The sequence below is a fragment of the Mchenga conophoros genome, linkage group LG16 (genome assembly GCF_057382185.1).
Source record: "Mchenga conophoros isolate Kocher_MC1m ecotype Shallow Benthic linkage group LG16, M_conophoros_male_GT1.1, whole genome shotgun sequence".
Taxonomy (NCBI): Eukaryota; Metazoa; Chordata; class Actinopteri; order Cichliformes; family Cichlidae; genus Mchenga; species Mchenga conophoros.
In genome coordinates, this window is record NC_140541.1 from 8,976,031 (window position 1) to 8,998,693 (window position 22,663).

Consider the following 22,663-nt stretch of genomic DNA (forward strand, 5'->3'; position numbering starts at 1 on the left):
GATGATTTAAGTTGTTTATTTTCTGACTGTTAGCTTCCTGTCATATCTGTCCCAACCGCACTATGTAGCACTGTGATGATGCTCAAAATTATTTATGTTCCACCCCCAAAAAGTCAAAGTACACACAGATTCACCTCAGTGCAAAAGGACAAATCCTTTTAGCCCTGAAATCAGGAGAAAAGAAAGACATGGTTAAGAGTTTGTTGCTGCATTTAATGCTAAAAGAACAAAAAACAAGGGTTTAGGATGTGAAACTAGACTGTTTGGTTTCATTAACACTTCAACGCTTTAGTGAGTATAGGCAAAAAAGAAAGATAATTATAATATTAATAATATTGTACCAGAAATACTGATAATGTAAATAACCTTTTTCCCCCCAGTTCTAGTCATGATGTTAGAAAATATAAGGCTCAGCCCCCTGAGGTTGAACTCCAATGATATTTTCTCAAAATTAAACAAGGTATAAAAATGTGAAACCATCTCTGTGTTAGTATCTTCATAGGTCAGATTGCTGCACACTATGCACTTTTCAATTGTTGTCGAGGAGATCATTCTCTTTAGAAGTCACACAACTGCACAAGGTCGTGGGACCACCGAGCTCCCCGTTTGATGTTGATGTTGTTCACACACACAGGATCTTTGCGCCTGAAAGAATAAAACAAAAACACACACTTGTGCAAAACAGACTTTAGTCCAAGTGAATATATGTAGCATATTCATTGTAAGAATCCAGTAACTGTTTAGGAATCACTGACATTTTTATATGCAGTGCCCATTTTCTGAGGCTCAAAAGTAACTGGACAATTGATAAACAGTTTTTATGGCCAAATGAGCCCCGTTTCCTATAATTCCATGACAAATTAAGCAGATCCTGGAGACTATGCCAGAATCCCAGCTATCACAGGGAGAGAAGCGAGGTGCACCCTGGACAGCTCACCAGTCTAGCATTTGAAAATTTGAAGAAGAAAGAAAATTTTTTAGAAATGATCTTAAACAAATAAAGGAGGACTTTACTGCCCAATCAGCAGTACCAGCAAAAGACCATGGAAGACAGAAGAAGTAGATGACTGGAAAATTATTATCAAGGTAAAGAAAAACAGTCAAGTCAAGAACACTCTCAGGGAGGTAGACACATAACCAGGGGTGCACATAAGTGGTCCACAGGTGTGCATGCGATGTCAAAATAAAAATAATAGAAAAAAACAAACAAAAAAAAAAACAAAAAAAAAACAAAAAACAAAATAAAAGACGCGCACCAGATAAGAAGTTGCAATGCGCGATTGCGTACATAAGACATTTCCTCCTCTCTTAAACCCCATTAACTCCTTTAAGCAGTTACTTTGGTGTTCCTCCACCTCCAAAGAAATGTCAGAAGGAGTCCGAACCGCAAAAGAAGCGCGTATTCTCAGAAAAGTGGTTGCAGGAGGTGAGCTGGTTTCAAACAAATGATGAACGCATAGAGATGTGGTGCAGAATATGCCGTGAAAATCCCACGGTAGCGGACAAAAACAGTGCCTTTTACATGCACACAAACGCGCGTTGCAATTTTTTATCTGGTGCGCGGCTTTTATTTTGACAGCGCATGCACACCTGCGGACCACTTATGTGCACCCCTGCAAATAACTGTCAAAGTCGACCTTCATGAATGGAAATACAAAAAAGGTGCAAACCACTGATTATTCTCAAGAACAGTAAGGCCAGATTAGACCGATTAGAAAAACATCTGAAAGAGTCTGCACAGTTCTGTAGACTCTGTAGCATGACCAGATCATGCTTTTGAGTTACTGAAGATAAAACTAAATGCAAAGACACTCACAAAGAAGCAGCATCTGAAGGCAGCTGTAGGCTTTGGTAATGTCCATGAGTCCTACACTTTAGGCAGTCATTGACCACAAAGGATTTTCATAGAGTATTAAAAACAGTCCTTATATTTAAAATTATATTAGTTTGTCCAATTACTTTTCAGCTTCTGAAAATGGCTGTAAGTCTGCACTACAATCATTTCTTGATTGATTTAAAGTCCCTTGTGGTGGTGTACAGAGGCAAAATTACAAACATGGTGTCAGTGTCCAAATACTGATTTTTAGGACGATTAATGTTGGCCTGTTAGCCTTTTTTGTTCATAGAAAGAGAGGCGAGATAAACAGGAAACACTGGGGTGAGAGACGAGATGGCGCAATCATGAATCATGTGGTCAGCTCTCTACACTCCCCGAAGTGAAATAAAGAACTATTTAAGCAACTTTAAGCACATTTTTGATACTGGCCAAATTCACACTTTCTGCAAAAGGTTAGATTTGATCTGAAGCTCAAGTAACTCAACTTCCAGCTTCTGATCACAAAGAGAAGGCCGCCCACTGGTGATCTCTGAGGAACAGTAATGCTCTGTAAACTACTCATTTCAGGGTCATTTCAGGTTTATGCCAACCTAAGGGTGGGACAAAAAGGACAGAATGAATGGATTTTACATTTTGGACAACACTGTGTGTTACTGGCACGGTCTGGTTTCAACTCTCTCTCATATCATGACATAACCTTTCAGCAGACTGCAGGACTGGCACATTAAACAGCTGACAGACCTGACACTATTCTCTAGTATGTCCGTTTACCCTGTTTCTTAATTACCTAAAGAGAGAACACCATCGCTGGCATTTCTGTAGAGCAATTTGCTGTAAGGCTTTGGGTGACAAAACAACAACATGTATTGCTGAAAACTATACCTTCATTGACTCATTGCAGCAACGTTTGCTTCTGTTTGTCCAAAGTACTGTAACAGGAAACTGCAATAACAACAAACTGAAGCTGTGTGTTTACATATTTTGGCAAATTTATCATCCAAAGACAGCAGGGATAAACTCCAGCCCCCCGATGACCCTAATAAGCAGTTAAGAAAATGGAAAGGATGGATGGAATAAGCAATTGTAGCATATGCTGAGCATACAGGTGTTTGCCTGTAAATCGTGCCTTGTTAAAATTCATTGGTAAATGTTGTGTTTGACTTTTTATGTGCTACAGAACATATTAAAAAAAGCAGTCCAGTATTTGTTTCAATGAGAATAGGACCGGCGGCTGAACTGAACTGTATTTATGTGCATGTTGTGTCTGCGTCCTACCTGAGAGAGGGAAACTCAGTCACACAGACAGACTTGACGTGGATCTCTGCCTGTCTGTAGAAGCGAGCTCCTGTGTTTGTCAGCCTGATGGAGTTGATTTCACACTGGGGGGTAGAGTGAGCCATCACCGTCCTGTACACTGTTGTATCTGTCTGACTGTAATACACACATATAGTGCATGTGAAAATAATAAACCACACAAGATGAGACAGGCGCTTTCACACAATCAACATTTATCATACTGGGAAGTCACAGCTAAAACAAAGGTGGTGCCATTCTTCAGATTTAATAAAAAAATGACTAAACTCACTAAACTTGTGCTCTGAAAACACGTTTTCCCAAAACTTTTCCCATCTGAACTATTCTACCCATACAATACATCTGATAAAATAAAAAGTGAACACAAAAAAAAACAATACACAAAAATTGCTTACAAAGAATGACTTGTTATACATTCCTATTGAATTTAATTTACCTGCAAACTGGTATGAAAATACTACCAATATTCATCACTGTCTTTTAGTCTCTGTAAACACAGGGACAACTATCTTTATCATGTGGTCTTATTCAACAGTTACTGAAATCTCAGCTCACCTTCCTTTACTGTATGTCTTCAATCAACTATTTAGGCACTTTGAGCCTCTTGATACCAAATAAGCATCAGCCTACATGTGCATCATTATATAGCCCCAACTTATCATCTTCTAATGGCAGCTTCCAGCAGGATAATGCTAAACATCACAAAGCAAAAAGCTGCTTTCTCAAACGGGTCTCATGAAAGTGACGTGCTCATGAGACCATAACCTGCTCTGAATTCAGAAGGACACTTTGGGATGTAACAGAAGTGGAGATCAAGGATGCACAGGTACAAAACCTACATGATGCAGTCACCTCATGTGGGATCCGCAACATCAAGAACAGATGCTTTTTTGGGAACGCCGAAACTGTTGATATACTTTACCAAATAAAGTGCACGTTCAGGGATTCAGATCCTGAATGCAGACATTTTTAAAGTCAGATTTTTCTGCTAGCGATGAGTTTTGGTCATTCCTAATTTTTTAATTTGTTCTTTTTAGGTATGGAACTGAATACAGTACATCCAACTGTACATATTGTACTATTCATTAACTTTAAAGAGTAGGATCTTTGCAATATGACATGCGTATGGTATTTGTGATACTTACAGCCTGAGGATCTGCTTTGTTTCCAGGATGTCAGCTGTCAGGGTCACTTCAATCTCAGCGCTCTTATCCAGTTTCGAAACTTCCAACTCCACCAGGATGTGGTGAGCTGAACAGGGAAACAGTGGGAAAAATGTCATTTTAAAGTACGGTAAAACAGGAATTGTTAAACCGTGCTAGTTTAGTAGAAAGAGGAAATCTTGCTATTGGTGGGTTGGCAGGGAAGAGTCAGAGTGCATAAATGATTAAAATAATTTAGCTGCCTTCTATGTGTAGTGACGAGAGGTTAAGTCTAATGAACGTCATTCAAACTACTCAAGAGTTTTAAATTTTTCTTAACAGGAGATTCAAGAAGATAACATTTCTTTTTAAGAAAAAATTAAAAATTCCGCCGTCTCACAAATACACTGCAACACTCACCACAATATGGCTGTGAAGAAGTCGTGAGGAGGAATAGCGTCTGCTCTTTGGGAATGGGAGATATAGATATCCCACTGTTTTCTGATAAACCTGGAACACACATAATTAAAAGGAATGAGTCAAAAGTAATTTCACGTGCATTAACTATGTCTGTATGAGTATGTAGAAGTATATTAAGCTGAAACAATAAGAAGCTGTCAAAAGCCGACGTGACAGTGTCGGCTCCACTGGAGGTGGAAGCAAAAAAGAACCTATCCAGTTTACTTTAAGTGAAATGTCATAACAACTTTATAAATACTTAAGATTTACTTTATAGTTAATAGACTGTATTGTTGGAACAAGTGTTTTGCAATAGAATGGAAGAACCACTGACAGCAGCAAGTCTTGTAAAAATAATGAGGCAGCACTATAGGCTGCAGGACTATTAATATAACTTATAACTCAGTGTCATATTAATCTCGAGCTGAGAAACGTTTTTATTGTAGAGACAAATGACACTCCCAAAATATGCACTCACAGCTTTTCACAGTAAGACACAGGATAGTTAGAAACTAACAGGAGATAAAAGGGAGCAGCAGCAGTCCGTGTGCTGCAGGTGGTCACCCACGTGTTATTACCTATTACTGGACATTTCCCTCTGAAGATGTCGCAGTCCATACAGCGTCCCTTCAGGAAGTCCTCATAGTTGGAGCACGGGATCCCCATTAACGGGCACGAGCCATTCAGCGCGCTCATGTAGACGTCCAGCGCCCTCATGTGGTCACATATCACATAACTGTACACTAAAAAATACAAGAAAACTGACAAAATATTGAACTTCTAAGGGAGACAGATGTCCAGAGACTCTCATTAAAGTAATGGGAAAAAATGTCCAGACGAAAAACTGGTTCTGCTCAAAATCTACTCATCTGTAACTGGAATTTCATTTATAACAAAAAAACAAGGGCGAAAGACACCAATGTGAAAACAACAAAAAAAGAGATCCTTTCCTTCTAGTTCCCCCCTCTCTTTTTGTTTTTGTTTTAGTGGGTCTTGAACTTACTTGAGTCAAACCTGGAGCGTGCACATCCAATCTGGTCCTTCCCTCCATTCAGAAAGAAGTCCACATGGCCAACAGGGATGGAGATGCCAAAATCTGATACAGAAGAAAACTGTCAGCAATTTGTTGCTACATTGCACTGCAAACAAAATTTCAGGTATAAACACAATGTGATTTTATCAGCTGTAATACAAGTGTTAATAAATACAAAAGACTTCCAATGAACTAATAATACAGTCTTTTAGGACATTTTATTAGACAGAAAAAATAGAGTGGTGAGTGAGGTGAGTTGGTAAAGATATGTGGAAGCGTTGCTGGTTTTGCTGCTGTTAGTTACTGTTAGCTACTGTTAGTCTCTGTTAGCTGTTACTAGTGAAACTTTCTTTGAAGTGAATGTAACACTTTTGGACATGGACACATGAGCGAACAAAGTCTCAGGATGCGAGAATGTAATCAAACTGTTTATCAGAGGTAAAGTGTGATTTTTAGGAAACTCAAACCTAGCTTAGCTAGTATACTTAGCTAAACTCGGCTGTTAGCTGGTGTTGTGCCAAAAAGTGATTTGTAGTAACTCTGTGTGTGTGTGTGTGTGTGTGTGTGTGTGTGTGTGTGTGTGTGTGTACACACGTGTTTAACACCGAATATCTTTGCTTATATTCATAAATAGTCTGCAGTCAACAGAATTTACAAAAGGGGTTATATATAAAGTAAAGAAATGATCTGTTTTACAATTATCTTTATGACTGCGTTATTGTACATACTGTGTTCTACCTTATAATCAGTCCAGTCTTTTTTTGGCAACTTAAAATATCTTTATAACTGTTATATTTGTTGCAGTTTCTGCTGCCCTCTTGGCCCGATCTCTCTTGAAAATCACATTTTTAATATCAATGAGAATTTTACATAATTTTATTTATGAGTGTTAAAGTTGGTTTACCAAAAACTGACTGTAGCTTCTACCTGGTGACAAAATGTTCTTTCTGGCTTAAAATGGCTGTTAACTGAGATCACTCATAAGAGATATGTTTGACATATGTTTCACAGAAAATAAGCCAACAAGTAATTTACAACTAATTAAAAACCTACAATAATTTTTTGGCAAATACCAGAAATCACTTTTTGTCTAGCTGTCCAGAGACAGGAGGGTCTGGCAGTAAGTAGTTGGAACAATGCTGGGGATAAATAAGCATGTTTATGCATGCATCTGTGTGCTAAGACCATTACACAACAATCTATTGTGAAAAAACAATGTGAAATTCAGATTTTGTTGCGTAATGCACACACACACACACACACACACACACACACACACACACACACACACTGAATGGGGTTTGTTTTTGCAGAAAATCCACCCTAAAAAAATCTATTGTGACAAAAAAGTCAATATCAAGCCATGATGAGACATTCTGGGTTCATCCAGAATCCAGTTTCCAAAGCAGCAGCAGGGTTGGATAGTTCTTGTATATGTTTCATGTTGGCCAGTTTGAACTCCTGCTGGCAGAACTGGGACCACATCTGAGGAGGCAGAGAAATAATCTCAGAGCTGGCAGACCTGGAGCAGTGTCTCGTGTCTTAAGTAAAATAGTATTATTTTACTATTTGGATATTCAGTACCAGTGTGCACTTTGAGTTACAACACACTAGTTGGCAAATGCAGTGTTCTGATTGGTCTGATTGATTTTTTTAGAGCTAAAAAAAAGATAAATAAAAAAATCAAGCTTGGTTTGAAAAAACACAAATGCCATTAGGTGTGAATGTGCGAGTGAATGTGAGCGCGAATGGTTGTCTGTCCCTGTGTGTTGGCCCTGCGACAGACTGGCCACCTGTCCAGAGTGTACCCCGCCTCTTGCCCTATGACAGCTGGGATAGGCTCCAGCGCCCCCCGCGACCCTGAAAAGAAGAAGCGGAAGCGAATGGATGGATGGATGGAGTCAAAGGCTATTTCATGGGCAGGTTTAGGCAGTTCCTTCGTTATGTCATTATCAGTTAAGCAGATAAAATGATAAAAGGCCTGGAGTTGATTTGATGTGTGGTGCTTGCATTTGGAAGATTTTGGTGTGAACAGCAACACAAAGAAAGCACTGGTGACCTCAGCAATGCACAAAGACCTGGACGTCCACAGAAGACAACAGTGGTAGATGATCGCAGAATCATTTCCATGGTGAAGAGAAACCCCTCAACAACAGCCAACCAAGTGAACAACACTCTCCAGCAGGTTGAAATATCGATATCCAAAGAGAAGACTGCACGAAAGTAAATACAGAGGATTCACTGCAAGGTGCAGGCCACACATAAGCCTCAAGAACAAAAGTGCTAGATTGGACTTTGCTAAAAAACAAAATCTTAAAAAAGCCAGCACATTTCTGGAAAAATATTCTTTGGAAAGATGAAACCAAGTTCAACTTCTATTACAATGATGTCAAGAAAAAAGTGTGGAGAAGGCGCGGAACAGCTCGTGATCCAAAAAACCCACATTATCTGTAAAATGCGGCGGCGGCAGTGTGATGACTGCCAGTGGCACTGGGACGCTAGTGTTATTTGAAAGAGAAGATTTGATTGTTCTTGAGAACATTAGAGTCTTTCAAAGCTTTGATGACATCAGGCATTTTGAATAATATGCACAACCAATGTGTTTTATCACACCTCAAACTCAAACAAAAGCACATTCATATCTTTGTGTGCCTTAGTAAAGCGTAATGTTACAGTTCCACAGTTGCTCTTTGTTCATAACTTCCAGTAATGAGAAAAAAAACAGAAGTCATCAGCCTGGCTGATCTGTCAATGATGCTTTCTAAGGGGTTTCATGTAGTTACAACAACAGTAAGTGGTCTAAGCCATGTTAGTGATGGAAATAAACTTGCAGGTTAAGTTAACGTTTTCTCACAGTCAGAGTCTGTGTGGATGGCATCCACAAACTGAGCGTCAGAAGGGTCCAACCGGCTATAGGTGTCCGCTCCTTTAAACATGGGTCCAGCAGGGTCCAGGCCTGTTTGAAAGTTTAATATCTTTTAGATTAAGCACATGCCATGAAATTTTATATTACTAGAAACAACAAAAAGAGTCATTTTTCTCCAGTAGTCTCATAATGAAAGAACTTCAACTATGGTCAGTGTAGTACACATTAGTGCATTGTCCTGCTTTGTGTTTAAAATGTCAAACAGTGTCCCCATGTCCTGGGAACATGACTAGTCTTTTTATATGAGGTTTTTAGTTTGGATTTTATGGTTGTAGTTTATTCTCTACATATTCAGTGACCGTTTGTAAGGCAGAGGTTTGGCAGGACTGAAGAGTAAAAAAAAAAATGGGAACAGTAGGAGAGAGGAAGCGAGAGAAAGTAAATATTCAATTTAATGTTCAGTAAACAGTGAGTTTAGCTTTAAAGTTGATGAACTCTACCAGTCACAAAAAACAATAACAAAATCCAAACAACCGTCCTGATTAACTGACCATCAAACCAACAAGCAAGTCAAACAACCATTGTGCCTGCCAACCAACCAACTAACCAACCCACCCATCCTGTGGACCACCCATTCAATCAACAATAAGCTAAGGGGACATTTAGTGAAAGCTTTTGAATTTCTTTATTCATCAGCTTGGTGTCATTTTCAAATTTTATTCTTGTTGGGATCAGTGAAGCCTCTGATTTAACCCCACACAAGTCTGTGTCATCAGACAAAAAGACCTGATATTATCAACTGAACAGTGGTGTATTGTGCTGGTGGTGCTCTGCTGAAAGGGACTGAGCCTTGTCAAAACACTTCACAGTGTCTCTTTTCAATGTACTGTTGTTCTTTGAAGAGCCCTGCTAATTTTTCAGGGTCTCACTGAGATCTGTGAGAGCCTGTGCTGTGAAAACCTTCACTGTCTTCAATCCTGTTGTCTCCTTATTTCTGTAAACCCAATACCAGCTACCAGCAACCTAAACTTTATTTCCACCACAAGGAGTATTATTCTGAGGTGGAGCACATGTGCAATGACTTTTTAAGTGTGCAGCTGTGTTTCCAATTCAGTTTTACATTGCAAGAGATAATATGTATGTAAGGTGTCTGATCTCACCTGTGATTCTTCCTATTTTCCCTTCGAACAAAGTTCCCACAAAACCAGCGACATGTGCCCCGAGACTGACCCCGATAAAGTGGAAGGATTGGAGTCTGCAGCCATGATTCTGTTGGAGAAGACAATCGCAAGAATAGACTCTGTATTCAATATAAGCAACCACAAACATATTTTTGTCATTTGTAGAATGAAAAAAAAAAAAAACTCTTGCAGATTTTTTTTCATAGACTACATAATATCTAGAAAATACTTCTGTAAAGAGTAAAATGAATTGTGCCTTTACATTGCTCAGGGTCGTATTGTGGCTAACGAGCATTTGAACAGCTTCGCACCTGCAGCTGATTGATGAGGACAGAAATCTGTATGGCCACCTCTCTGTAGATCTCTACCACCAGGTTGTAGGCAAAGGACGCACTGCGGACCCAGTCCACCACCACCACATTCACATCTTGAGATCTTAAAAGCGCCTGGCCTAACCTCTTCACCCAGGAGGGCTTACTCCCCCGGGCCCTGCAAGGATGGGTTGAGGTCAGAAGGCAATTAATAGTATATTAATATTAAAAGTCTAGTTAATAACTACTAAATTCTCTTTATAAACTACACTAAGCTGATGAGCTTTTAAAATGTATTCCATTACAGATTACAGAATACATGCCCCAAAATGTATTCTGTAACGTATTCCGTTATATACGTTACTCAATGAGAGTAACGTATTCTGAATACTTTGGATTACTTAATATATTATCATGCTTTTTACAACTACGTGAATGTATTATTGCTGTGATTTATTACTGTTACTGAAGGTCCGCGGCTCCGAACCATAGTAAAGGGACCTCTGGCTAATACGTTGGTTCCGTGTCAGGCTCGTAGCCGAAAAATAGCTTTACTTTGTTGTCTGGGTCAACTTTGCTTGAGAGAGGCGTTGAAAGGCTGCTCCAACAGAACTTATTGTTTTCGGAGGAAAACACGAACACAGCGCATCGAGTCTTAATAGCTTACTTACAACTGGGCTCGTCAGGCACTCTTCTTGGCTGCAGTGGTTATTATTATATTTACATGCTTCCAGCTCCCGTTTTTGCTCGATGACAACTCGTACTTTTCCACTCGCCTTTTTCTCCCTTCTCGCGCTTACAGACCCATAACGTGTATGGCAGTCCATTCTCCCTGCAATACGGACTACACTGCCCATGAGGCTACATTCTTTAGAGCTTTTTTTTTTTTTCATTCTTTAGAGCTTTTTTTAATTTATTTTTTCATTCTTTAGAGCATTCTGCCCGATTGTTCAGTCTGACGTCACTAGCCGTGTCTAGACCTAAACTCCGCTGCAGGTCCATATATCAAACGATCACTGTGGCATTACTGAGAGTTGAAAAACTGTCTAAAATCTTTCGTCTTTAATAAAATGATCAGTGTTCTGCTCTACCAGGTGTAACAATTGAGTTTAACATCCAGGCATCCATGAAAACGGAATTTATGACATTTAACGGAGTTAGAAGTTAGCAGGGAGTTAGCTCGCTAGTAGGGTTGCCAACCGTCCCTTAAAATACGGAATCGTCCCGTATTTCGAAACAAAAGTACACGTCCCGTATTGAGCTAATAAGGGACGCACTTTGTCCCGTAATACAGTGAGAATCAAAAGTAGTCTATAAATGTTAATGGAATCAACGCTTTGTTTGAAAGCATAATTCCCAGCCCCTCTCCTGCTTTGTGACCAATGAGCTGACAGCACACTTATGACAATTCAGATTACCGCTCATCTCATTGGTCGAGGAAAGGTCGCTTGCGGAGAAAATACCGGAAGACAACAGATGACCACAACAAGAAGCATGGCCAACAGGGAAGTCTCGGACGACAGTACACCTAAAGCTGGGCAAACACTGTGCGATTTTTTCAGTCACGTTATTCAGCTCCTGCTCAAACTGCACGATTGATTAGAAGTTGGTAGGTCACGATGCAGGTCTCACACTATACCGCCCGATGCTCTGATGCGACCTGAGTGCTCACACTGTGCCTCCATAACATGAAGGTTATAACAGAAAATCTGTCGCTCGCTCTCTCTCTCTGTCTTTCACTCACACAGACACACCACCATCAACTTTGCTAAATTGCTAATGAAAAACATTGATCAGGCAGCTGTGATTGAGCAGCAGTGTAAATCCAACTATTTTAACGGTTGTTGTGGTCGTGATAATTTTGTGATGCCACATCGAAAAGGCTCGGATGAGCTTTCCAAAGTTCTACAAGTTGTGCCTCCATCGCTTGTGTCCAGATCACACGCTGCACAGCCGTGCTGCTCCGTCTTTTTCACCGACGTTTACGTGTTTGCGCGTGAGCAGTGTGAGCGGCTCACGAGCGATTGATGATCGGGAGCTGCTCGAGGTGTTAATCGCTTCTCGTTACCCCACGTATACTACACGATGCACGATGAAGGCCAAAATTGGGCCGATCACCAAATCGGTCGCACGACTCAAAAATCGTCTCAAAATATGCCAAAAATCGCACAGTGTGAGCCCAGCATTAGAGCAGTAATGTTTGTTCGCTCAGAGAAAGGGAAAAAAAGGCTGCAAAAGCACAGGGAGGAATGGGAAAAGGGAAACACCTGGCTGGAAAAGGTCACCATAACACCTATAAAGCGCACTGCACTGTGTGCCGGCGCACTTTTTCCATAGGCATGCTTCTAATGGTGGGCACATGAAGAACATGAGGGGCGTGAAAGCTCGGGGAACCCTTAACCAATTTTTTGTCCACCAGGCCACGGCAGAAGCAGATATGGTATGTAAACACTGGTTTGTTTTTTAAACCCTCTGGTTAAGGTTAATATGGGCATGTGCAGTGAATATCAGCGCTATGTGGCCAGAAGTGTGATAATATAATTTATTTTGTGTAATAAACAACTGCAAGGATAGATGATTACAACAAATAGATCACTAATACATAAAAGTAATACATAGATGAATAATGATGATGAGTTAAGATGCGTAATCATGGGAACAAGTGGGTTTACAAACAGGAGCAGCTGATTAGCTTTAGAAAAGCTGAAATAATACCTCAGCTGAAGCCAATTGTACTAAATGCACTAAATGTGCACAGTTACAAGAATATTTTTCGTTCTATTGCTTTCTATTAATTTATATAATTTTAAGTTAAGCAGGACAGAGTTCTTTTAAAGAAAGATTTACTTATATTCTCAAAAGTTAAGCATGACAGGCTTCTGTTTAAGAAAGAGACCTGTTTTACTGTGTTAATGTTGTCATTTTGAGCTAAAAATAAATGGCTAAATGATCATTTGTTTCCCATGTGGTCATATCACAAAGAATATGCATCTGCTTAAATCAAATTCAAGTCAAATGGTTAAAAAATAATTTCACACACACAAAAAAGAGCTACCACACTGGGAAGGGTGAAGACAACTGGGTTGCCCGGCCCTGGCCATGAGGTGTCCCTTATTTATTTTTCAGGGAGTTGGCAACCCTACTCGCTAGCTTCTATCTAAATACAATATAGCATGTCCTGACTGCAGGGTTTTGGAAACAAATGAAAACGTACAGCTCTGTTATCACTTCCAACATAAATGAAGACAGAAAACTAAACAGCAGTGACGTTTGTAGGGTTACTGAAGTTTGGCTAGCTGGTATATAATGACGTGCTACGTGACCGCTAGCGACACAGCTATGTTAGCATAACATAAACAAGCTAACTTTTTTTTCCACTCGATAAAAGTTAACGTGAGTGTTCTCGGTGGTCAGGAACAAATGTAATCGCATGGCAGGATGCTGTAAAAGGACCAAACTTCAGCCAGGAGAACAACTGAGATAATCCATCCACAATACGAGGTTAGTCATTCATATACTGCTGCATGGGCTAGTCTGTAGCTACATCCTAAGGTTTTAAAAGCTGAGCTTAAATAAATGATTAGCGGTAATAAAAGCCGAGGGAGGTCAACAGTGATCACTGACTGTTTTAGGAGCTTTTTGAGATCAAATAGAAGAAAATACATAACATTAAACATGTTAACAACACAAAAGCCATATTAAACGCAGACTACTTTAGGCCCGGAAGTAGGATTCGTCGTGTCATCACTGAACAACGGATTAGTTTAGCACAACAACAACAACAAAAAAGCGCTCTCTCACCCAGGAAACACAGACAGAAAGAGAGCGTCACCCTGTAACCATGGCAACCGTAACCGTGCCACCTGGAACAACAGAACGTAGCTGTCAAACAAAACCCAAACAGTCCTGACCCGCGACAATATGAAACAGGGAAGTACCGCCGTGTAATCCATTTCTTTCAACAAAGTAACTGTATTCTAAATACCACCTTTTTAAACGGTAACTGTAACGGAATACAGTTACTCTTTTTTTGTATTTTAAATACGTAACGGCGGTACATGTATTCCGTCACTCCCCAACACTGACTGTGGCTGTTACTCTAACATAACTGGTGCACAGAATAGCAATAGCACTGATCGGTCCAAAACTATTACATTTGTTTCATTTAAAGATTCAGAGGCTCGTACTCTGAAACGAAATAAGGATCTCACCTGTACCCGTGGATGATAACCTTTGTAGGACGCGAGGGGTTGAAGTAGGAGTTCTCCATGGTGAGGGACGTCTCATTGAATGCTTGTGGACAGTCCATGTTTTTCCTGGTCAGCAGCAGATACTGGACGTTCAGTCTGACTCTTTGCTGCTGGTATTCCCGCCATGTGATATTGTTGAGATCAGCACAGTGATTATCTTGCTGCCTTTCATCTGAAGCTAGTAGAAGTAGAAGGGCGTAATACATACTATGTAGTTGTTGTTTTAGCCTCACTGTATCACGAAATAAAACTTGCGGGTTTTGTATTTGACAGCATTGTGATTACTACTCTTCTACTACAAAGCCATGCTGTTGTAATAGATGCAGTATGTGTTTTACCATTGGCTTGCTAAAATATGCACAGCGTGGATGAGTGTATGTGCTGCTCTAAAACCTATAGACACATTTAAGGATTAATGGCGCTTTTCCAGACGTGTAAGCTGCCAGTTCAACAGACATTAATGCACCCCTATACCATCAGACTTGCAGGTTTTCGAACTAAACACTGATGACAAGTTGGATGGTCCCTTTCCTCTTTATGGAAGGAAGAGTCCATGTTTTTCAAAAGGAATTTCAATTTTTGATTAGTAGATTTATCTCAGTTTAAACCTTTGATGTTATTGTGAAATGTGGGTTCATATGATTCACAAATCACTGGATTGTGTTTTTATTTACATGCTGCACAGCATCCTAACCTTTTCAAAACTGGATAACCAATTGTCTTCCCCTTTACTTCAAACATCACATAACAATTAGTGTGGCAGTCCTGTGCAGCTTTAAGACTTTGGCTTTACTATATTTGGAAGTAATTATTTAAAATTTGTCTCTACTACGTTTATCTGACCCCTAACGTCATCAGTAATTTACAACACACATTTAACCAACATTTCTCAGTCAACTATGAAGCAGTGCCTAATCGGGACTTCTTGACAAGTTTTATAGGTCTATGCATATTTAATGATCAGATGATTAACAATCTAATAATGTCAGCCATAGTACTATATTAGTCACTTCAGGCATTTTTCTGCTAGGACAATAGCTTCACTTTTGACAGCCATCTTTAGGACATTTTACTGGTAATACATTAAGTATTACCAGTAAAATGTGAAATTAGCATTTTCTTCTTTGATTCTTACAAAGACACTTGGAAGGCAGATAGCAGAAAAAGAATCCCACTTTACTGTAGAGGACAAGTTCCTCGTTTGTATATGGTGCTATGTGTTACGTAATCACTGACTTGCGACAAAAACTCACATAACACAGTCCCTGTTCCGTCTTTCAACCCTCTTTGCATACATATTTAGAATAACTGTATGGAAAAATGATGCAGCAGAGCAAATCTCCTTCATTGGCACAATACTTACCCACCACCAGTGATGTGATGTAGACCGACAAAACACAGAAGAGGAAGGTTTTGCACTCCCAAAGCATTTCTGTGGTGTCAGTGAAGTGAAGGTTGAAAGTAGCTGCCAGGAGTTTGTTAGTTCTTAATGGTGCTCAGCTGCTCTCTTTAGCTCCCAGATTGGTGATCAGCTTTAGGCTTGACTAAATCCCAGCTCTGTGCAGTGCTGTAACACTGAAAGAGAAACTCAGAGTTTATCTGGCAAACATCAGGGGTGAAGCAATGCTGGAATCCATATAAAACAGGCCAAATTAGTCCAGAATATAAAGACCCGGGTTCACTGTAACATTCCACTTTTAAACTGAACGTATCCACATCAAACCTCTCGGTGTCATTTTCTTTTTGTTCACCGAATTCAATTAGGGGGCGAGTTTTCTTTTTTATTCCTTTCCCAGTCTGGGTTTGCTCTGAAAAAGTGGTTGAAAGTCTTTGCCTGGTGGTGAATCCATGACCTCATTTGTATTCAGTGGCTGTTTGTTTAAAAGGCTGGACTCTGGCCTGGCTGCCCACTAGTTTGTGTGTGCGTTTGTGTGCGTTTGAGAGAGAGGCATAAGACAGTGACCGGAGAAATCTGGAAATCAGTAATCAACTGATTTTTGAGTCTTAATTCTTTTTTTTACATAATCAAGCAATTCATGTGAGTCCATCACACACTATTCAGTCTCTATGACAACATTCATTTTCTGGAAACCTAACCTATACTTAATCCAAGTGTTCATCACAAACTGCATGACTTACACCGTGAGGAGTTGCTTTTTGTTGTTAAAAAGAGAGGCAGGTTTCCACAGTCTGACTGTATGTCACACTAATAACACTGATACACACATGCATTCATGCACGCACAAATGTAATCCTTTACATTTTCTTTGTGTTAATGTGATTTAAAGCCGTATGTGCAACGTGGACTCTCCACTTAAGTACGGCGAGTTTATTTTTTATCAAATGGCAAAGTTTGCAATGTCACTGAAGTTTGAGATGAGCTTTACTAAAAAACATCAGTAAAAATACAATGAGAATGGGAATTTTTTTTCTCACAGACACTTTATTAGTATTCGTAAGACAGAAACAGCAGGTCATGCAGTAGTTTTTTAATTGAGCACATATCCTCTGTGTCATTTTGGGATAAATGGCTAGCAGTACAGATTCACAGCTCCTGCTCTAAGACAGTATGACTTTAGTGGCTGTGTTGTCAGTCGAACAAAAACATATGACAAAGTTATCAAGGTGTACTTTGAAAAACTTTCACAAACATGCCATTTGAAAGAAATGTCAACACTCATGCTCTGTTTTCACATGCTATACACTTCTGCTTACTGTCACAGGAAAACTATAAATCTGTGTTATTCATGTAAAAAAATCACAATTGGCAAGAATGGAAACAAAACACAACAGAAACATTGTTACTGTAGCTAGTGGTGTTTGGTGTGCATGTTGTAGGTATTCAAGCTTGAAGCCAATGTGGAAATGATTAAAGCTGTAGTTTCATTAATGCTCACTTGAGGCTGGCTCTACATGTATGTCAGTCCCCCTAGACTCTCCATAATATGCTTGCTAGACTTAGTTCAAAGGTTAGCACTTAACCCTGTTTTCTGTGAATGCAGGTATGTGTAGCACTCTTTATCAAACTTCCCATGTGGGTTAATGACGTTTATTATCTTATCTTAGAAAGTTAAGCCTTAAAAACAGGACTTCACAATTCCATGGTTAATTTCAAATTATGTCTATATGTTTAACAGTTTCACAAAAAAAAGTATTAATTTTGGGTGCTAATGACTTTTGGTCATTTTTCATCTATTTAGACAAGATTCTTTCTCTCTCTGCTGGCAACTGGGAGGCGAGCCATTCAGTGGTGCGTTTGCGTGCTTCCTCCCAGCTATATTTGGGGACATATCCTAGATCCCTCTTGGCTTTCTCATAGGAAAAACTGAATGGCGTGTTCAACATGATGAGGAGCTGACGGTTCAGTGGCGGGACGATGCGTATGAAAGGCCGTAGGATCCAGGCTACTGTCTCCATAAGGAAAGTTAGTAAGTAGAAGAGGGTGAGTGGCAACATGGGTTTCTCTTGAATACTGAAACCCAGAGGAGACATCACGGCGTGGTTGAAGTCTGAATAACTCACAGGTGGTGTGTCATCAGAAACGAAGTAAAACTTCCCTCCAACAGCATTTCTTTTCTGCGGATCTTTGAGGCTGCGGGATGCTTGGAGATGAGCGGTGGCCACGTTGCCCACATAGACAGGCTTCACAAGGGCCTCGGGGAGCGACATACGAAGCAGAACATTTCGGTTTTTTATCCCATCGACCATGTGGCCTAGGAGGAAGCGGCAGCCCTCTCCATAGATATACGCAGGTCTGAGTGCACAGGTGGCTAGCTGGCCTCCGTTCTGGAGCACCTCACCGTTGGCCTTCAGGGTTTTCTCCTCAGCCTCCCTCTTGGTCTTCCTGTAGTTGATGTCCAAACTGATGTCATAGACGGTGTCCTCACTGCCATTGATTATGGGTTCTCCCTTGGAGTTTGGCCCCATCACTTCAATGGTGCTGGTGTATATGAAGGACGGCACGTTCTCCCGAATACATGCCTCCAAAAGCAGCTGGGTTCCTACGAGGCAAAGATGCTGCTGAGTTAATATAACTAACAATAAACACTGCATATCTCAGAGCAGCACAAAACTTTTATGTTATCAGAGCAACAAGAGAATAAAGTGACTTTTCAAATATCTGCAATTATATTATGTCATCTCTGATTATGCATTTTCCCTTCATTATTTAACTGCTGTTTGTCTGTTCAGGTTATTCTCGTGTCAGGTTGCCAGTTTTGCTATGTATCTGCTTTAAGATACATTATATATAATGAAACCTGGCGCTTGTGCTGTGGTGCTGAACATGGTAAAAACCAAAATGTTAAAAAATAAGAGAACACTTGAATCACACACTGGATCTTGATGAATAAAATATTCAGTGGAAAATGTGTTCCCCCTAGTGATCTTCTTCCACTTATTCAAATCAGGTGGGTGGGTATGGTACACCCCAAACAGGTCTGTCGCAAGGCTAACGCACAGATAAAAACATGTTTGCAACTATTCACACCCTGTGAATCACTCAATTATAAAAAAGGCACCTACAGTTATGGTTAGGAGTTTACATCCACTCATCATGGACGTGAATATTATGGTAATTTTGAGGTTTTAGTTATTTATTCAAACTCTTCTTTTTTCCACAGAGGAATGATTGTACAGCAAAATCTTTAAAGACTTAAACAAACAAGAACTGGGTACACAAGTTTGTATACATATATATGTACATATATGTGTATATATATATATATATATTTTTTTTTTTTAAGGCAAGGCAACAGGGAGAGAAGGTTAGCTTTGCCAAATTATTACTAGAAATAAACGACCAAAAACGACAGTGATCTGAAACACACTGCTGATGCTGTAAAAGTACACCTATATAGACAAACACACAATTTGATATTATCAGTTGTGGCATTCCCAGAGTTGGACCTCAACATTATTGAAATGGTATGAAAGAGCTTTGAATGTCCTTCAAGAGGCCGGGAACACTTATCTTGAAGGCTACTTAAGAAAAACAAGGACGCTTGAATAAAAGAGTTCGGGCTGTGTTGAAGAATAAAGGTGGTCATACAAAACAATGACTTTCAAGCTTGTTAGAATTGCACAGGCTGTTTTTGCCTCATATGCTGTAAAGAAATGAGGAAGGGCTCAACACTGTTGCCCAGTACTAGGAAGGAAAACTGTCATTTGATTTGCTGGTGAACAGTTTTTAAAATGCATTGGACAGTTGTAGGTTTAACTAAAACAAAGCAGCAGGAATATTCATATGACATGCAAGTGCTTTAAGGAGTGTAAAGTAAGTGTGAACTGGAGGAAGTAGAAGTAAGCACTGGGCTGTAATAGTGAAAGCAGATCAACGGCCAGTTAACACAAGTAATGAAAGCAGTTTTAAATGTCAGTGGTACAAAAAACAAAAACTTTCAACTGTAAATAATTCTGCTTCTTTGTTTTATGTGATTTGATAAATGTATCTGAAGTCACATGAATTAGGTAAGCCTTCGGTGGATTTGTGACAGCCTTACCTTTGACATTCACTCCGAAAATCTCACTGTACTCCACTGAGTCTTTGATGTCAATGATGGATGCGATGTGGAAAACGATCGATGCCCCACGGCAGCATTTGATCAGGAAATCACCGTCCCTCATGTCCCCTTCGAAAGCTCGCAGCTTTGTCTCACCTTTGCAGTCTGACACAAAACAAACCAGTCACCAAGACAAAGCAGCAAGACGCAAGTTATTTAGTTTAATCTAAAGCAAATATTTGGTTTTCAATCTACTGTATTGGAGACATTAAAAACACATTTACATTACAGCTTTTAATTGAGGAAGTCAGAGAAGCTGAATTCTCAAATCTTTATATTGGTATATTCTTCGATTATGTCAGTAAAAGAATATATATAAGACAAATCTACTCCTGCCCATTTCATATCAATTCATGAATTTTAATCTGGAAAAGGGGATGTTTTGTAGAAAAGAACGGTTTACCCTCCAAACTCTGCAAATACTGCAGCTGTATCTGTTTGTCCAGAAGTCGAATCTCAGCCATTTTCTCTTCTTCCAGCAGCAGCCTCACCAGCCTCTTTCCCAAGAATCCACAGGCCCCCGTCACCACGCACACATCACCTCGCAGAGACATTGCAGGTCTCTTTGTATAAAATAAAGGCCCGTTAACAGTCAAAAAGCAGTTGTTTTCTCTCTGATGCAGAGCCTTCTCAAAAACAGCGGCTAAAAATGAAGAAAAACCCGAATACAGAATTGGTGTTGGATGTTTCGTGATCTGTCTGTGAGGGACGGACAACACCTTCTGTTCTCTCCACCTCAGCCCTTTTTGTAAGCCCAGAAAGTTTCCAAAAAAAAACTTCTTTTCTCTAAGGCAGTATTGAAAAAGGGGATGGGCTCAGCTACTCCAGCATGGAATGTGATGCTTTCTAGGGCTGGACAAAAAAGCAGCTGGAAGGGCTTACACCGTATGCCAAGGACATTTGCTTTTGGAAAATGTAATCTTTTGCTTAATTAGAAGGAGTATTTCATTAGAAGAGGCAGGGAGACTCAGCATGTGACAAAGCAGGAGCTGAGGGTTCTTTGCTGCTTTCTGCTTTCACAAAATGAACAATTCTACACGGAGAGGCACGTACCCCGGCCTAAGAAGCACTCAACAAACACTGAATCAGAATAAAAAATCTATTACAAGTAAAGTGTTTAAAATCCCATTAAAGTACAGAAGAACTACTGCTGAGTAGTCTAATATGTAACAATAAACCTACATATATAAAACATGAGCAGGTTCTTCCCACTGAAATGTACTAGTTAAATAAAAGATCATGAAGTGAGACTTCCTCTGTCAAATAACCGATTTACCTGCCGCATAGCACTTCAATATCTTTGACTTTGTTATATTCCACTTTGGCTTCTCAGCTCTTTGGTAATGCATTTTGTGTGTCTTTTATTGTATTTAAGGGCGTGCCTACAATACTCATACACCTTTTAATTACACATTACACTGTACTACGGAGGAACATACACACAAAGGCATCCGATAGCATGGTAAATATTAAATTCATGGCAGTGCAATTACAGAAAAACACTGAACTGGTATTGTTCAGTCTTTAATAGCACTGTGATGACAATGTTTAAACTTCTGTTTTATGTTATATTAACATATCTTTCTTTGTTTGAGTTTAACTGGGGGTTTGGATTCTCCTTCCTGGTTGGCAAAAGGTGTGGCAAAGGGCTGGGGGTCTGAAGTACTGCTGACAGCCTTATTGGACTAAACCACATGCTTCATTGCCTGGGGAGGTGTTTGGAGTTTTACTGTCTTGTGCTAGTTGCTATTTTGAGTTTAGTTTATTGAGTTGACCTTTTTATTGGCCAAGTTTTTGGTTCTGTTAATTATCTTTCATATTTTTGCGTCAATAAAACCCCCTTTTTTTTATTAAACACTTGTGTCCTCTATGCCTTACTGCTTGGTCCCTGACAAGCACAAACACCTCATACCAACTGTCAAGCACGGCGGTGGTGGCGTGATGATTGTGCTTGTTTTGCAACCACAGGGCTGTGTACCTCTGTATTCTAGAGTCAAATGCAGGGCCATCTGTGTAAAGCTTGACTGAAATTAGGTCATGCAATCCCCAGCACAACAGCAAATAACTGAAATAGAATTACTGAAAAATAACTAAACCAAGGTGCTGTAATGGTCCAATGAAAGTCACATTTCAAGCTGAAATACTGTGACTGGACCTTAAGAGAGCTGTGCAAGAAAGATCTGACTGGGAAACCACACACTTACTAGGAAACAACCTGTAACTGAGAAGTTAGTTAATGAGAACCATGGCTAACCATGCTTTCTGACCATAAGAATGACTATGATTTTCTGCTCAGTATGACCTTAATCTAGCTGTCAAGGCTAGAAAGTCATCAGATAAGTGTTTGCTGAGATCACAGAGAGAGCAAACCGAGGTCGATTTTCCTGGACTTCATTACAACTTCTATGCACAGTTTAATTCTGGAGGTTGTCAATTTGGATTAGGTCACTTTTAGCTAACTTCTAGTGGCCATTTTAAGAAATGCAGTTTTAGGCATTTCCACATTGGCTTTACTGCTTGATTGGCTGCTAGTTAACCCTTTTCTCTAACTATTTATGCCTGCAGACTATGGAGTACTTCTTCAACTACTATGTAAAACTCAGTTAGATTACTATGGTTGAATATTAGAAAAAAACCTTTTTAATGTTACCGTCCAGGCATACTGATATAAACAAGTCTATTTCAGACTTGTTTTTCTGCTTTATTGAG

The 22,663-nt window shown here is 39.7% G+C and overlaps 2 protein-coding genes across 3 annotated transcripts; both read right to left on the reverse strand.

Annotated features, from left to right (window-relative positions):
• Positions 1-192: 192 nt before the first annotated feature.
• Positions 193-16,247, reverse strand: pla1a (phospholipase A1 member A). Of its 2 annotated transcripts, none has more exons than XM_085250395.1 (11): positions 15,757-16,247; positions 14,355-14,571; positions 10,144-10,321; positions 9,812-9,920; positions 8,640-8,741; positions 5,756-5,848; positions 5,331-5,513; positions 4,714-4,803; positions 4,297-4,402; positions 3,113-3,268; positions 193-645 (listed from the first exon to the last, which is right to left on the reverse strand). In XM_085250395.1, exons 1-11 carry the CDS (start codon positions 15,821-15,823, stop codon positions 558-560), a joined length of 1,389 nt encoding a protein of 462 aa, XP_085106521.1. In that variant the 5' UTR covers positions 15,824-16,247; the 3' UTR covers positions 193-557. The 2 variants fall into 2 exon arrangements, with proteins under 2 accessions (XP_085106521.1, XP_085106522.1); XM_085250396.1 differs by having other exon boundaries at positions 5,331-5,495; positions 15,757-16,245.
• Positions 16,248-16,816: 569 nt separating this feature from the next.
• Positions 16,817-20,721, reverse strand: hsd3b1 (hydroxy-delta-5-steroid dehydrogenase, 3 beta- and steroid delta-isomerase 1). Its single transcript, XM_085249113.1, has 3 exons — positions 20,358-20,721; positions 19,895-20,059; positions 16,817-18,394 (listed from the first exon to the last, which is right to left on the reverse strand). The coding sequence occupies exons 1-3, from the start codon at positions 20,506-20,508 to the stop codon at positions 17,586-17,588; spliced, it is 1,125 nt and encodes a 374-aa protein (XP_085105239.1). The 5' UTR covers positions 20,509-20,721; the 3' UTR covers positions 16,817-17,585.
• Positions 20,722-22,663: the final 1,942 nt, after the last annotated feature.

Coding starts and splice junctions, on each gene's coding strand:
- pla1a (XM_085250395.1), bottom strand. CDS start 15,823: ATGCTTTGGGAGTGCAAAACCTTCCTCTTCTGTGTTTTGTCGGTCTAC. Junction 9,921..10,143: donor TCCTCATCAATCAGCTGCAG/GTGCGAAGCTGT, acceptor CTTCTCCAACAG/AATCATGGCTGCAGACTCCA. Junction 3,269..4,296: donor ACAAAGCAGATCCTCAGGCT/GTAAGTATCACA, acceptor TGTGTATTACAG/TCAGACAGATACAACAGTGT.
- hsd3b1 (XM_085249113.1), bottom strand. CDS start 20,508: ATGTCTCTGCGAGGTGATGTGTGCGTGGTGACGGGGGCCTGTGGATTC. Junction 20,060..20,357: donor GTATTTGCAGAGTTTGGAGG/GTAAACCGTTCT, acceptor GTTTTGTGTCAG/ACTGCAAAGGTGAGACAAAG. Junction 18,395..19,894: donor TTTCGGAGTGAATGTCAAAG/GTAAGGCTGTCA, acceptor TTTGCCTCGTAG/GAACCCAGCTGCTTTTGGAG.